This window comes from Stylophora pistillata, chromosome 11 (genome assembly GCF_964205215.1).
Source record: "Stylophora pistillata chromosome 11, jaStyPist1.2, whole genome shotgun sequence".
Taxonomy (NCBI): Eukaryota; Metazoa; Cnidaria; class Anthozoa; order Scleractinia; family Pocilloporidae; genus Stylophora; species Stylophora pistillata.
This window is the reverse complement of record NC_142529.1, coordinates 4406933-4422257: the sequence shown is the minus strand read 5'-3', so window position 1 is coordinate 4422257 and position 15325 is coordinate 4406933. Positions and strand designations below refer to the sequence as shown.

Below are 15325 nucleotides of genomic sequence, written 5' to 3'. Positions count from 1 at the left end.
TCAAAGAGCTAAATATCTGTCTATTCTTAAATAGCAACAGGAGGAAAGGAAAGGCACAGTTCGAATTGAATTGAAATGTAGGGAAACCTTTAGTAGTTAGAAGGATGGTTGTCACGTAGATTATATCAAGGAGGGGGGCATTGGGGCCTATTAGAAACCGCAAAACCGTAGAATAAAAATCATCCAAAACCGAAAAACTGAAACAAAAGTCGATCAAAAGCAAAAACCGCATGCAAAACTGTCAAAACCGATACATTTTCACATCACAGTTATCAAAACCCTGATCAATCCGTTACAGCGGTGACAAGTGGAGCATATAGAGTAAACTACACTAATTTCATTACAGTATTTGTGAATGACATGGACTTGGCATTCGTATCTTCTAGTATCTGCTTAAATTATAGGCTTTATTTCAGCTGTTCTCTCGAGGATCTCGAGCGTGATCTCTGCGGACTCAGCAGCTGGTAATGGAGCCCAGTTAAATTATGGAAATTCAGAATTGCGTATAGCGGCTATTCGAGATCAGTGGAGGCGCGTAATTGCCGCTCAGATCAAACCCAAATAGAAAACTCTGAAAACCCGTTAGTATTTTACACGAAAACCGAAAACCAAATGCTAAAAAACGGAAATCCGCAAACCGCAATGAACATCAAAACCGAAAAACCGACTTTTTGAGCACAAAAACCGAAAAACCGATCTAAAAAATAGCCAAAACCACAAAACCGAAAATCCCAATGCCCCCCTCATTAAGAGCCGTGCTCGTCCTTAAGAACAAAGATGGGCATCTTTAAGACTGATATCGACTTGTCTCGTAGCCAAGCCTGTGGATGTAACCTGACAGTTAAGCCTTTTTCCCACGTGTATCTATACCACAAATTTGTGCTATTAACGGTCCTCTAGTATTTGATGTCTAAGCTCATTCATAGGTTAAAATATTAAAATAAAATTAGCCCCCCATGTTTTCTCCAATTTTTTTTTCTTGCACGCTGATAAGTATATACCATTACAAAGCCGATCCTGCAATGTCACGCAAGTGAAATCCAGGTATCGCCTGACCTACAGCAATTATGAATAACTCAACGTCAGTGACGTAGTTAAACCTAAATGGCCTGAATCGACAAGAAGCCTCAGAGAATGTCGCTGATTGACAATTGAGTTTGCTCATACCTGATACATGATCATAGGCCAGCCACCGTTAAAATATCTCCAAAAATATTTTGTTCACGTAAGAGGATTATTGTTTTGTGATATTTTTGCGTAGAAAGAAAGCAAATCTATCTTTCAATAACCAATGGTGATAACTTTATTTCACATAGTTTATCGATTTGTCACAGTTCTATTTACAGAGGCATATGTCAGGGGGCTTTACCTTGGAAAGTGCGTAAAAGTCTAACAATCCTATGAACGCAAAGGAGTTGATCCCAGACATCGTCGTCTAGATTTCAATGTTTTCAATGTCTTCGGACGACGGTAAGTTGGAAACCCAATCTCAAGTACTTTCCACTTTGATAACTTTTAGCTACAATTGGAAAACTCTTAAACTGAGATTTTCCATACTTCCTCTGAGCAACCGACTTTCTTCATACTAAGTTTCCAACTGGCTTTCATCTGGGGTCCCGTTTAGGACTGACAATGGAGTGAACCCAACTGTCTCTTTAACTCAAATTTTGCCTCAAGTGGACTCCGTGTGACGTGTATCGTATTAATCTCGCTGGACGCTCTGCCGGAGTAGCATTCCGATGGTTCTTAATGAAATCTTGGCAATGAACAAGGAGTGCAATGGCTGCACAAAAGAGCAGCGTTTCCCATTACTCTTCAACCGTTGATTGATTTTACATTAGACCGCCTCGTCTAGTTTTTCTAATAGCGAATCATTTCCCGTTTACAAACAAACCTCATATTGGCTTGGTGTTGTCACCTATAGTAAGCTGCTTAGTGGGTCATGCAAAGCTTCAACTCATACTAAGACTCTTGATATATGTAAGGCTAATTATAATAGCAAATACGACATTAGGCAATTTTATCGAAGTCGGAGGGGGAGAAAGTTGCCACATGACTTCTAACAGTAGCCCCTTGCAATTAATCGATAGTTAATCACCAGTTCCCACAGATGGCAAACCATTTTGCAATCAGAGCTGTCATTCCGCAAAGTTTTTTTCAAAATGCTGCCGGTAAAGACACGATGTCACGATTAATTGTCTCGATTCGGCTGCGGCAAAAGATGTATATTTTGATAATGTGTAAGCTAGATCTGTTTAAGTTTCAAGTTAAGTTCATTAAGGAAGAGATTTCATTCGTGGTATCTTGCGTTTATCTTATGTAGTATTTCACTCTATTTCGATTCCTTGTAGTAATTAATATTGGTTAGAGCAGCTCATGCGTTACATTAATATTCAAAGCGAAAGCTGTTTTTATTTAAATAATGACGCGCGGGTTTATCTAATGGAACTCAACTGTTAACTGTGAAAGAGCGAATTTTGTTGTTATGTCAAAATTGACTGTTTTCAGGAGCTGAAATAGGGAAGTTATGTTATGTGCTCAAGTTAAAAAAGAAAACGGAAAAAAGCCTTCATGTTAGGACTTCCGCTCTCAAGCTCCACTGACAAATTATTTTCGGTTGCACAATAGGGTCTACCCTTAGGGTCACGAAGTCGAAAGTAAAAACAAGCTACTAACAAATGGGAGCATACTTTAGCAGTTCTGCTGAAGGAAATGTTTTGCTTGGGTGGTTATGTGTTATAAATATTTTTATGTGTTTACCAATCCCGACGTGTTAAAAGAGGATCAAATGAACTCAATAGGTGAGGATAGTGGCTTAGTAAACTTAGTAACGATAAGATTACGAGACGCAGTTGAATTACAATAAGAATCTTTCCGCTGCAACGGTGTCCGCTAAAAATTCGAAATACTAAATATCTTGTTTGCCTTTTTTACCTAGGTTCGAGTTTTAGTGATATGAGTACGGATGCTTCCTCACAAATTTCGGGTGAGTAGTTTTTTTTTGTTTTTTGTTTTGTTTTGTTTTGTTTTTTTTTTTCATAATAGAACCACCTCAAAAATTGCAGTTGGAAATTGTAACCACTAAAAATTTTCATCGCAAAAGACAGTTCAAACCCGCTCCTCGAAGTTTCATTTAGTTAGGTCAATATTTAGCTAAATCTTTGAAAAACACGAGAAACATTTCTATGGCTCGAGAAGTACCCCTAGTTAAACAGACGTTGGTAAAAATCAATCATTTCAGATCAACAGTTCTCTTCTAATATGTTTGCATTGACTTGAAATTTTCAGCATTTGGTTCTCGCACTGTAGCCTTTTTCTTTTTCAATTTCATTTTTGTTTCTGAATGTCAACTCAAATTTATTTTTGTTGTTATATGAGAGGAGGTTGCGTTCACGTCGGGTCCTCTCAATTTCGTTTCATTCGAACTGAAGAAGCATCAAATGGACTTGTCCCGCGAGAGAAAGCTCCGTTTACGTTGGGGCTTCTTAATTTCCTTTCATTCAAGCTGAAGAAGCGTCAGCCGGAGTTTTTACCCGAAAGGGCGTCAGGCGAAAGCAGGCAAAAAAATGTTAGAAATTTCGGAACCGTCAGTCATGTCTACGAAAGTTATTGGGGACTCCCAAACGTAACGTCCTTCGCTGGAAGACAGTAGACTTTGCTATGTGAACGCTGTTTACCTAAAGCTTTAAGGGAACTTCCAAAATAACTTGAGTTGGACCATAGGGCATAAAGATGAGACATAGGGTGGTATATTATCTTAAACAATGTGTTCCTTTTTAATATTGTAATTAAAAAGGTCATGAGTGAAAGTCTACGAGAAAAATGTTTGATACTTTATCTTGATCGCTATTGATCTCATTCCAAATACTAAAGTACTATGCTTACACTGTAGAGGAACAATCCGGCAGCAGACCCTTCAGGAAAAAAAGCCCATATAAAATATACGTCGAACATGTCAATGGCGCTGTTGTTGTTGGGCCCCACGCAAAAGCGAGGATCAAAGGTAATCAGACAAAATAATTGATAAAATAATCAAGTCCACTTTATGGTGTCGATGCCCATCCTATAAGAACATTTTGTATCAAAATATTGCTGAAATATCGAAGACAACTATCAATTAAATCTTCTCTAAGCCTTTCTCATCGCATCCCCGCATGCTGCTTTTACTAACGATACTTTGAGACTGGTAGGTTAAGAGGAAGAAGGAAAGGCCATATCACGCAAAAAGTTCTTGTTTTTTTGCTCACGTTTTCGTCATTACCACTCAGTTCGTTTCCGTTCGAGGGATTAAAAGGCACTTGTCGGAACACAAAAGAAAAGACTAGCCCCGGGGGGTACTCCATATATTCCTGGGTGGGGAGGTGCGGCGCGGCCCCTCATACCCTGACCCTGTTTAAGACAAATATCGCTGATTTTCCTACCCTGTTTAAGACAGAATTCTGATTTTTGAAACCCTGTTTAAGACATTTAATGTGCCTGGTATCAATGCCAAAATCAACGGAATTCAATATTAATTAATATGAGAGCTTGTAAAAATTTTGCCCTTTATCTTCCAAGAAAAGATATCCTGTTTAAGACAAAAATTGATAAATCGATACCCTGTTTAACACAAAAATCTCGAAAAACATACCCTGGCTGGCCGCACGTCCCCATTAAGGGAGTACCCCCCGGGAGACTAGCAAAGAGCAACAATGGTAATTCGTACACAAACAAGCAGCAACAATTTGTTTTTCGTTGCTTGCATAAAATTATACGATGAATTCGATTAGCGTAAATTTAGGAGCGCGAAGCAACAAAACGATAAAGATTTAGGTACTAAGACGCTTTCCAGTTGGGTGACAGGAGTCAAAAAATGATGAAATGGTACAATATCATAATATTTTAATACGTGATGCAAACTGGAACGATTAGTAACAAACTATCGCTAGATTCCAGTGTGGAAAAAGGGAAAATAGAAGGCAAAAATTAAAATTTTGTCACAGAACAATGGAAGACGTTTCCAAAATTCGTTTGGAGAATCCTGGCATGAATTTCACAATTTTGACTATTTTTCAGGTGATGATCAAGTTTCTACTGAGACGGGACAATTTCCAGACAATTCCGGAAGTGAAGAAGTGAATTCTACGTCTAAGTGGGCAAACGAAGATTACTTTGAGAACCCAGAAAAATTCATCCAAGACATGGATGACAACGCTGGTCCATTCAAAGACGCTAAAGAAGACTTCCTTCTCCATAGCATCCTTCCGTTTCTAGAAGAAACGTGGGGTAAATGTCCCTCCTCTAACGAGGAAGTATACGCAAACCTCGCCAAAATTTCTTGCAGTGCAAAATGTGGCAAAGCCGTAAGCCAGGCACTTAATTTGCTTCTTCACCTGATCTGTAAGGACAACTTTGACAGCTGCTGCAACAATTTACTGGTTGTGGAAGCAATTGTGAGATCGTCAATTCTCTCCGCCGAGGGATTGTTCAGAAGAGGCAGGGTCGATTCAGGTAGAGAAATGAAAGAGCTCAAACTGTGTGTGTACAGCCGTATTATATCCTTGCTAGTCACGCATCAAGCTCTGCAAGGTGATTCGTTCATCGGTTGTTTGGAACAAGATTTGAAAAAGGTAAAGGATGAGCTTAAGACATTTAGTTTGCAGCTATGCATTAGAAAAAAGGATGGTCTCCGATATTCAACAGAGTTTATCATCAAAGCAATCAACCATCTTTTAAAGCCCAATGACAAGTTGCAAGACCTTCTGGAGGAATGTCGTGAGTTCTGCAAAAACCAAGAAATCGAAGTCAATGATTTGAGGTCTCTTCGTCAGCTTGATCATAAGAAGAATGGCGACTGGCGGATCGATCTACACTACATGGCTCTTTATCTCCAAGGAAAGGTAAAAGCTAAAAGAATGATAGAAGACTGACCTCGAAACTAAGAAATAGAAACCTAAATTACGATTTCGCTCCATTGGAAAGCCTATTCATAATTCCAAAAGAAGGCGTGAGTTATAGAAAATTATCATCATCAAACTTAAAAAATTAAAATTTCAACTTAGAACGGAGCTACAGTGGGTTCTGTAGATTAGGTTCCCTTCTAATTTTAAAAAATAAGGCAAGGCACATGTTGAAACATGTTTCATGCTACAAATTGCATTTGCCTTTTTGTATAGGTGCACAGTGAACGTCCAATTCCACGAATGGAGACCGAGCGACGAGCTATGAAGCTGCTCAGACTTCTCGTAGAAAAGTACCTTGATGGAAATGGTGGAAAGGACTGGAGGTTTTGTATGCTGGCAGCTACAATATTTTCAGACATTTCAATGAAGAACGAGACAAAAGGTAAAACAGAAATTATCGATAACAAGAAATGTTCTTTATGTTTAAGTTTTTGCAAGCCAAATCTCTCGATGCTATCTTACTCTAGGATAAAAAACACATATGTGTTATTTTCCTAAAACAGAAATTAGGACAGAGGCAGGTAGCAGCTTGGTGTATCTTCTAAAAGATTCCAAAGTACAAAAGACTCCAGAGTGCAAGGCCATCGTTCAAAGCCAATCCGAGAAAGTGCTGTTCTGTCCCGATATAGAAACCAGGACGTTCCTGACTCGAGCTTTGATTAAGAACAAAAATCGGGAGGTAGAACTGGACACAATGCAGCACACCAAACACCTTTCTTGGAAGTATAGGACTTCGACACTAGAAATCAACGATACAACCATAAGTAAAAGCCCAACCTGCTTCGTGAATCATGGCATGTTCCAGAGAAGGAAAGTGGCCGTTAAAGTCCTCTTGGTGAAAAAGCAGCATCTCGTAGAAGAGAACTCTAACATTCCAGGTAAAGAGAGTCTAAAACGAGAGGTCGAAAACCTGCGACAATTAAAAACAGAACAGCATCGAAACTTCCCTGTTTTGTTGGCATTCAACACTAAAACCTTGCCATACCACCTCATTACCGCATTTGAAAAATCAGGGGACCTGTTGCAGTTTCTTCGGAGGTCGCGTGGGAGAAATCCTCCTCTTCAACCAGTCCAGCTCATTAAGATGCTGTTAGATATCACTGACGCTCTCCTCTTTTTAGAAGGAAAAGGTTTGGTTCATCGCGCTGTAATGGCGGAAAATGTTCTCGTCGGAGACAATTATATCTGTAAATTGAGTGGCATGCAACACCTTCGGCAGGTTACCAGCCAGGGTAAGACATGATTGAAGCTTGATTAATTGACTGACTAACTGACCAACTAACGACCGTATCGCTTCCATCATTGCTTTCTTCCTTCCTTTCTTTAAATTCATCGTTCGTTAATATATTTAGTCGAACAGTCCCTTTTCAGTCTGTCATATGACTATAACCACTGGTAATCACTTGATTCATTTTTCGATATTGAATTACATAATCGAATTTCTTTATTCGCAGTTGAATATTCCAATTCGCTGTACAGTTATTGCTCGGCAGGCGACGGTTTCCCAGATTTTGTCAACTCGATCAGTGAGGAGGAGCTTCCACTAAGATGGAAGGCACCAGAGGTTCTCTCGGAATGCCGTTTTTCTTCAGCCTCCGATGTGTGGGCACTTGGGGTCGTAATGTATGAGGTGCTGACCTACGGGTGTCTTCCCTACAGACTCATCTCGGACAATGAAGAGTTGTGCTCACGAGTAAGTAATGCCATTAGTTTCCATATATCTCGCAATTCTGCTCAATAGCTTAATATTTTCCCATAATTAGAAAGAAAGCGGTGTCGTTAAAACTGTCTCAGTTGACGGTTGACAACTTCGAAATATTCTGTACTTGTAGACTGAGCGAGAGGGCCTGACTCACGTGCATCATGACCGAGAGCTAAATATTTTCCCTTCCAGCCCGACCAAACTTGGGAGTACTCGCTAACAAAAACGCTTGAACAAGAAACTTATAATTCATCGAGAGGCTTAACTCCTTTTTGAGCTTTTTATTCTTTGTTTATCTTAAGTTGAAGTCCAGTTTCAACCACATTCTCGGATCGTGCGAAAGAGCCGCGTGAGTGCACTGCAGTTTTCTCATGATGAGTTTGCACACGCGAGGCCTTACGGATCATATGATAATGTTTAATCTACATTGATGGAAAAATTAATCAGCAACCTTATCTCAAGACTCTAGCTATACGTTTTAAAGGTAAAGAATGGTAGAGAGATCCTGCCCTCTGAATCGTGCTTTGAAGAAAAGGAATACAACCTGATGCAGCACTGCTTCCAGTTCCATCGAAGCAGCAGACCCAAATTACTTGAGGTCAAAGACAGGCTTTGTGGGATGATTGAAAATGCAGGTGATTACACATGATAATTGTTTTAATCTACACACAGCGATTGTATAATGAATAGTCCTGAAGACCACAGTTTTTTGATGAAAAAGGGCGGCGATGATAGCCATCAAGCTTAAGCATTCAATAACAAAATGACAAATGAACCCGTGATGCCAATAAATAGTAATTCAATTTGAAAGTGATAGTAAAAGTCAAAAGTTTTTTTCTTTCAGACGAAGAGCAAGTACGGTCTGACCCACCACCCCTCACAACGAATGGAATCTTTGTAAGTGGGTCATTTTTTTAATTTGACATGGAGTGTATATTGCCTTTTTTTGGTAAAGAAACAATTTGTCAAAATAGAAAATTTCTAAGTCATTAACCAAATGAAACCAATCACAAATTTATTCTACCAGTTTTTCACCACCACGTTTCGTTTATCTCAAAAATATCACACGGAATTGAAAATTTCATCCTTGGAAACACTTGATGTTAAATATACCAAACAACTTCCCTCAAGCATCCATACCAGGGTGGATTATTGGGATTGAAGCATTTGTTGTGGATGAAGTCTTGTTTTTCATAAATCTGCAGCCTGCAAGAAGTATTGAAGATATTTACTGCTCTTATTCAGGTACGCGTTTATTATTTTGTAAACAAAACATTCATCTCATTGTTCTAAATTTTTCGTCTTAAAAATGGATGTTGAACTGGGTGAAATACGACGGAGCCACATTTTTCTTCATCTCTTTCATTCCCATGATTTTTTAAGTATTTCTTACAATCATTTCCTATTTTTTTTTCGAAGGGGGGGAGGGTTCTTATCTTGTGGAGTAATAACTGCTAATATTTCACCTTTTTGTCGGTGAATTCTGTTCAGTCCATACTGAAATGGAAAGGGCTGTACCATCAGATGCGTTGACTGCGACTTACACCTCAAGTCATCTTGAATACAATACACCTGGCAGAAACAAGTTTCGAGTACAACCTGAATTATAACTATAAATGAATTCCCCTCTCTCACTTCACAATTTTGTTTTCCTAGACGCCGTTTATGACGAATGTACATCCCAGTCCATTGAGGAAAGCATTGCTATGCCAGGTGGTAAATTCTCTTATAATGTTTATATGTAACGCCCTCATTATAATTAACAATTGATCATTTTCAGCTGACTAACCGACTGATCAACTCTCAGACCTACCGACTGACAGACTGACCGACCAGCTTACTGGCAAACCACAGACCCACGGGACCGACCGACTGACCGACTTACTGACTGACTTACCGACATACCGACTGATCGACCAACTGACAGACAGACTGACTTACTGACATACCGACTGATCGACCAACTGACAGACAGACTGACTTACTGACATACCGACTGATCGACCAACTGACAGACAGACTGACTTACTGACATACTGACTGATCGACCAACTGACAGACAGACTGACTTACAGACATACCGACCGATCGACCAAATGACACACTGTTGGCTTACCGATAGACCAACTGACAGACCAACTGACTGAAGATTACTTTTTTTTTGGGTCACCCATCTGAGATTGTTTTTGTGACTAAAAGATCGTATTATCATAAATGATCATTCTTCCTCTGAAATTATTTCGACTCACGACTGAGTGGTAATTTTTCTTCCTTAGATGCCGTTTACGAAGAATGTGCTACCTTGCCTGTCAAGGGAGACCCTACTGTGTCAAATGGTAAAGTTTACTTATGGTGCTGGTTTGCAACAATACCTTTGACTGATCGACTTTCTGACTGACTGACGGACTAAGTGTATTCATCCAACTCACTAAGTGGGCCAGTTATTTAAACGGAGTCTAAGTTATACAATGTTTAAGGCAAACACGGGGCTTAAAGGTTGTTTCGATAGACAACGGTTAAAACATGTTTAAATTACTTATTAACACGTAGCTGATCCATGTTTTTTTGCAGTTAAGGGCGGGGTAATGCACGGTCTTTTGAGTGATTTGCATGTACATTTTGAAGGTTTTACCCAAAATGGCCTCAAAATCCGGCCAAACAGCAAATTTTAGGGGAGAAGAGAACCTTTTGCCGGTGGAATCGCGAGGGTTATTCGCAGGTATAGAAAGTAAAGCATATGACAATAAGAGATTGACGAAAAAGGCAAAAGTGAGAAAGGAAATTGAGAACACCAACCTCCGGGTAGGCCTTAGTCGCTACTGTTCTTTAACTTAAGCGGTGGTTAAACATGGTTTGAACAAGGTTGTGGACAATCAGAGTTTAAATAATTGGTTTCCACAGTTTAAACATGGGTTAGACGGTGACTTTCATAACGCTGTATAAACTTCGTTTGAATAATAGGCCTCTTATGTTTAAGATTTATGGCATCCCATGATCAAAGTCGTTGTTGTCCGGCATTCCAAACTTCCTGAAATAGATAGCAGAGGAGCTTACAACTAAATACTTATCTCTTAATGTTTCCACCTCAGGTCTTTACTACGTGCACAACTTGTCAGATAAAGAGAGAGCGGAGGTAAAACCGATTTAATTGGGCCATAGCAAAGGGCTACTTCTTATATAATATTTTGTTTAGTGCCTCAATGATTCTATCTTTGGTCTTTAAATGGTCCAGGTATTAAGGTAGGTTATATAGCTTATGCTCGATGGTGTTTTCAACCCACATTTTATTTCCTCTTTTCAGAAAAAACTTTCAGACTGTGATACATTTTTGGACCCAGATGACCTCCCGAGAAAAAGGCAACTGGGTCGGGTAAGTAAACTTTCATGATCAACGAGAAGCACAAAATAACGTCGCCTTATAACTTAACGCTTTTTTTCAAGGTGTCGGGTCATTAACATTGTAAGGCAATCAAAAGCATACGAGACCTCGAGAGTTAGCCTAGTACTCATAACAATTTTAGTGTGAAGAATCGGAAGATAACCGTTGTATTAAAAATTATCTCAGCAATCTCTGGAAACCTCTTTTGAGAGTAATTTCTCCTTATTTCTTATAAATATTCGTCCTTCCGTCTGTACAACACTGCATAACTGTAACCATTCATTTTATACATAATTTTCTCTATGCACACAATGTTACTCCTGTGATTGTATGATTTCAGACTTCAGACTCTACAGTCAGCGAGAAGATCAAAAGGACAGATGATCATCACCTTAGAGGTCTCCTCGCCCTCAAACATTCAAATCTTGTTACCATATGGAGAATAGACGGTTTGGATTCACGCTTTCCAATGGCAGATGTCGTAAGTACCGTTGAATTTGTCCACGCCTGCATCACTATAGCTCTAGAAATACTGTGCAAAACTTTTTTTTGACATTTCTGTTCGGACAACGCTCAAATAGTTTCATTCAGAGTGTACTTTGGAAGCACTGAAACAGGTTGCCTTTGTCTTACTTTTAGTGGTGGATAGTACATCATATATGAAGAAAAACTGACAATTCTAAGTGAGCAGATTAAAGCCGGGGAATTTTTTTTTTCTTACTAGATCTCCGAAGAGGCTCCTCTCGGTAATTTGAACAACTATGTTCTTGAAAAGCGATGTCAGATTGGTGATATAGTAACGTTCCTGTCTCAAGTGGCGTCTGCTATGCATTATCTCCATATGAAGCATATTGTACACAGAGACCTCCGTGCTACTTATGTTAATGTCGTATCGCCCAACAAGGTATTTATATTGCAGATTATAAGGAGTGACAATTGCCTCTCTCTCTTCTTCTGTATCTCCACCGTGTGTTAGCACACTTCAGTGAACACAAAGAGTGCATGGAAAAATGCCCTTCTCCTCCCCCGTTTCCAGAGGAGTAAACTTAAAAGTTGATTATCACTAACGAATGATTACATGCAAGAAAGCGAAACTTTGTTCAAGGGCAGAAGTGGGTGCTTGAAATTTTACATTTGATTTTTACAGATTAAGGTTGGGCGTCTGGGTCGTTCGAAGCCTCTTTCTGTAAGTGAATACGAGGTTACGAGCACTTCATGCGTGGTGCAGGCTGCCATGCCTCCGGACTCAACACGTTGGTAAGGAATCTTGATTTGAATATTACACTTCTGGGGGGCAGGAGCACGCTGTAAGTGAAACTGATTCAGGAATGGCGAGCTTAGGTGCCCATTTAGGGTTAAACTGTACTAGACCAGATACCACATGGTACGATATTTGACATTTGACTTGTTTTGAAAACTACATTCTCAGTCTATTAAGACATTTATAACGACGTTTTCTTTCTGGAAGGAGTGCACCAGAGGTTATCCTGGATGGACGCTACACGCATGCAAGTGATGTCTGGTCATTTGGGATTCTAGCATGGGAGCTTTATACGTCATTCGCAACTGGACTAGATGGACGAGACTCCTCGCGACCTTTCTTTGATCTGGACGATCAAGAGGTAAACTCGTTGTTTCCAATTTATGACATGACAAATACTAAAGGCGTATCGCAAAATGCTGTGGGACGTTCAGGTCAACAAAGAACTAACAGGAAACAAAAAATTAGAAAAAAACGGGGCTAGAAGTGGGCCAACAACTATAAGTTTACAGGCAAAAAACTCCTTTTAGCTGACTTTTTGTAAATTACAAGTATGATTTAAACATTTAAAATCTGTTACAGATATTGCCTCACATAAGGGACAATGGACCGCTAGCTAAACCAGACGACTGTCCCGAATGGGTGTATATCATAATGCATCAGTGTTGGGCATATTTCCCACAGCAGCGACCTCCCTTTTTGGCCATCTTTGACTGCCTTACCAGCAGGTATTGTTCTACATGTATTCTAGTAACTCTCTTGTTTGGGAGTTACATTATCTTATTTCGTCCAATATTTTGTTTAAAAAAAGACGACCGATGCGCATTTTCGTAATTACTATTTTCACCGGCATTGTTATGAGAAATTGCCATTTCTTATAGAAAATAATACATTTGATGCATTCAGAAATTAAGTGATATCAGTCCTAGAAATGATCAATTCGATAACTTACTTTACATTAGGGAGCCAATGAAGTCCTGGATTATGAAATTATGGCTGAAAAATCATGACAAAAGTGAATGGCCAGATTTGTCCGTCTGTCAACCGGAAGATGCTTTCCATGTAACAAGTTTAGAGCAACACCCCTCTGACGATGTCATAGATAAGATGTGCTCACCTGACTTCTTCTCCGAGCACGAATACAAGTACGTTTGCAATACTTCTGGTCTGGCTGGTGGCAAAGATGACTACTCAAAAGCAGACGGAACCTCAGAAATGCCAGTCACGAATGATATCTCACAATACCCATCAGCCTTTATTAGCTGTCTTACAGTGGAAGAAACTCCACAGCTTGTATCAGTCCCTGAGCCACAAAAAGCACCCAACAACGACAATGCTGGTTACTTATGTCCTGTAGATCTGAGCTCTATTAAGAGCAACGAGGACAGCGACACTAGTGTAACCGATTCCGTGGAAAGCCAGAAAGGATTTCTCACCAGTACAGGATATTTTTATCAGCAAGTTAAAAAGGTTAAGCAAAATTCTGAAGTAAATGACAGCAGTGCAATCCATTTAACTGACGGCAAGGCTTCCCTATTGGAGGATCCACCTGATTTGCAATATGTCAATCTGGGGCCTCGAGTAAATCAACAACACACTTCCTTATATCAAAACATGGAAGCAATCCCTAAAGAAACGAGCTCTAAACGTAAAGAGAAAGCTGCTGTGGTTTGTTTGAATCCCACAAAAGAAAGATACAGAGCAGGGCATTCCAAAGTCAAGAGGGCTGAAAATGCGCAAGAACATGGAGACCAACTGGTCTCACCGAATGATGACTTGTATGCAAACGTGCAGGGAAACAGCGTCACCAAACATGCAATTTCACAAACACACATGGTGGCCGAACAATCCGCTATCGTGGAAACCATTCATGAAGAAAAGAAAACGAGGGAAAATTCCCATCATATCTGCGAACGTTCTTGGAATAAAATTAGCGACGAGAATTCTTCCACGGTAAATGGACGTATTGGCATTTATCCCTTCGGGCGAAAAGATCCCGAGTTAGAGATCTATGAATTTTATGAAACATTTTGAATTATCGAGAGAAAAAATTTCCGTTTTGATCTTAAAATTCATAAAATCTTAAAGGATCTATTACATTCTGTAAAGTAATACCATTTAAAGCTACTATAGTCAAATAATTTTCACTACAAGATGTAATTTTAGCATTTGCACCGATCACTACATAGTTTATTCCTTCTAACGGAATGGTTGAAGTTTGAAGAGAATTTGTGACGCCATATTTAATTAAAAAGTGGATTATACAACCACTTCTATAGAAATGAAGCTGGGTGCGATCAATAATTATTTTCTTTACACAAGTGTAACTCGGTTCACGGAGGACAAATGACACGAATGGAAATATTTCCTTATTTTCATTAGCGTCTTTAAAAAATAGGTCCACAATGCATACACGTGTGGCTTACGAAATTGAGCTGCTTTTTGGTGTCTGGTGTCCAATTGAGTTTCTTTTAGAAGAGCTAATATATGATTACAGTTAGATAATTTTAAATATTGTTTGTGTTTTCAATGTTGTTCCTGAGATAACTAGTATGCAATAGTCCTGAATTCTTCCTTTTCAAGTTGGGGGTTAATGGCCAACTCTGTTGTCGAGGTCTCAATTTCACAACAAAGGATGCATATGTAACCTGAGGATTTCAGTAACTCAAAAAAAGCCCTTAGCATCATCTCCCATAATGGCCTGATAGATTCAGTCATGATTTTTTTTTACATAACGAAGTGGAATTGAGTTCTGAAGTTGGTAGGTTAACTCTAGGGAACCATTTCATATGAATACTTTTAGCATTTTGTGTACCAGTACACGAGGAAAAAACTTTGCAAAAGGGCTGCGACATTCGGGAAATGATGTAATCTACACTAGAAGCCATTGGGAGCTTGATTTGGTTCGTAAGCATGACCAATTTTGGACAATACATACAATGAAAGTAACACAATGCTGAGTGTAGGCTTCTACTTACATTTACTATAATTATTGTACTTGGGATTGACTGCAGTTTCAATAAAGAACACAGAAAAATGCA

At 39.3% G+C, this 15325-nt stretch overlaps 1 protein-coding gene across 6 annotated transcripts in view; it reads left to right on the top strand.

Annotated features, from left to right (window-relative positions):
- The window catches only part of LOC111322656 (uncharacterized), a 19270-nt gene extending 3945 nt beyond the window's left edge, over positions 1-15325 (top strand). For 3 of the 6 annotated variants that reach the window (XM_088738146.1, XM_088738147.1, XM_088738148.1), the window contains 19 exons: positions 2939-2986; positions 3893-4003; positions 5056-5879; positions 6156-6324; positions 6446-7174; positions 7397-7635; positions 8129-8279; positions 8489-8541; positions 8850-8889; positions 9301-9357; positions 9921-9980; positions 10734-10777; positions 10946-11014; positions 11364-11504; positions 11748-11927; positions 12171-12280; positions 12492-12645; positions 12867-13012; positions 13247-15325. In XM_088738146.1, the coding sequence (XP_088594272.1) occupies positions 2939-2986; positions 3893-4003; positions 5056-5879; positions 6156-6324; positions 6446-7174; positions 7397-7635; positions 8129-8279; positions 8489-8541; positions 8850-8889; positions 9301-9357; positions 9921-9980; positions 10734-10777; positions 10946-11014; positions 11364-11504; positions 11748-11927; positions 12171-12280; positions 12492-12645; positions 12867-13012; positions 13247-14318 (4397 nt within the window). In that variant the 3' untranslated portion in view covers positions 14319-15325. Of the gene's footprint in view, positions 1-1072; positions 1226-1334; positions 1471-2627; positions 2802-2938; positions 2987-3892; positions 4004-5055; positions 5880-6155; positions 6325-6445; positions 7175-7396; positions 7636-8128; positions 8280-8488; positions 8542-8849; positions 8890-9300; positions 9358-9920; positions 9981-10733; positions 10778-10945; positions 11015-11363; positions 11505-11747; positions 11928-12170; positions 12281-12491; positions 12646-12866; positions 13013-13246 lie in introns of those variants that run through there. The other 3 variants (XM_088738149.1, XM_088738150.1, XM_088738145.1) reach the window with 3 other exon arrangements.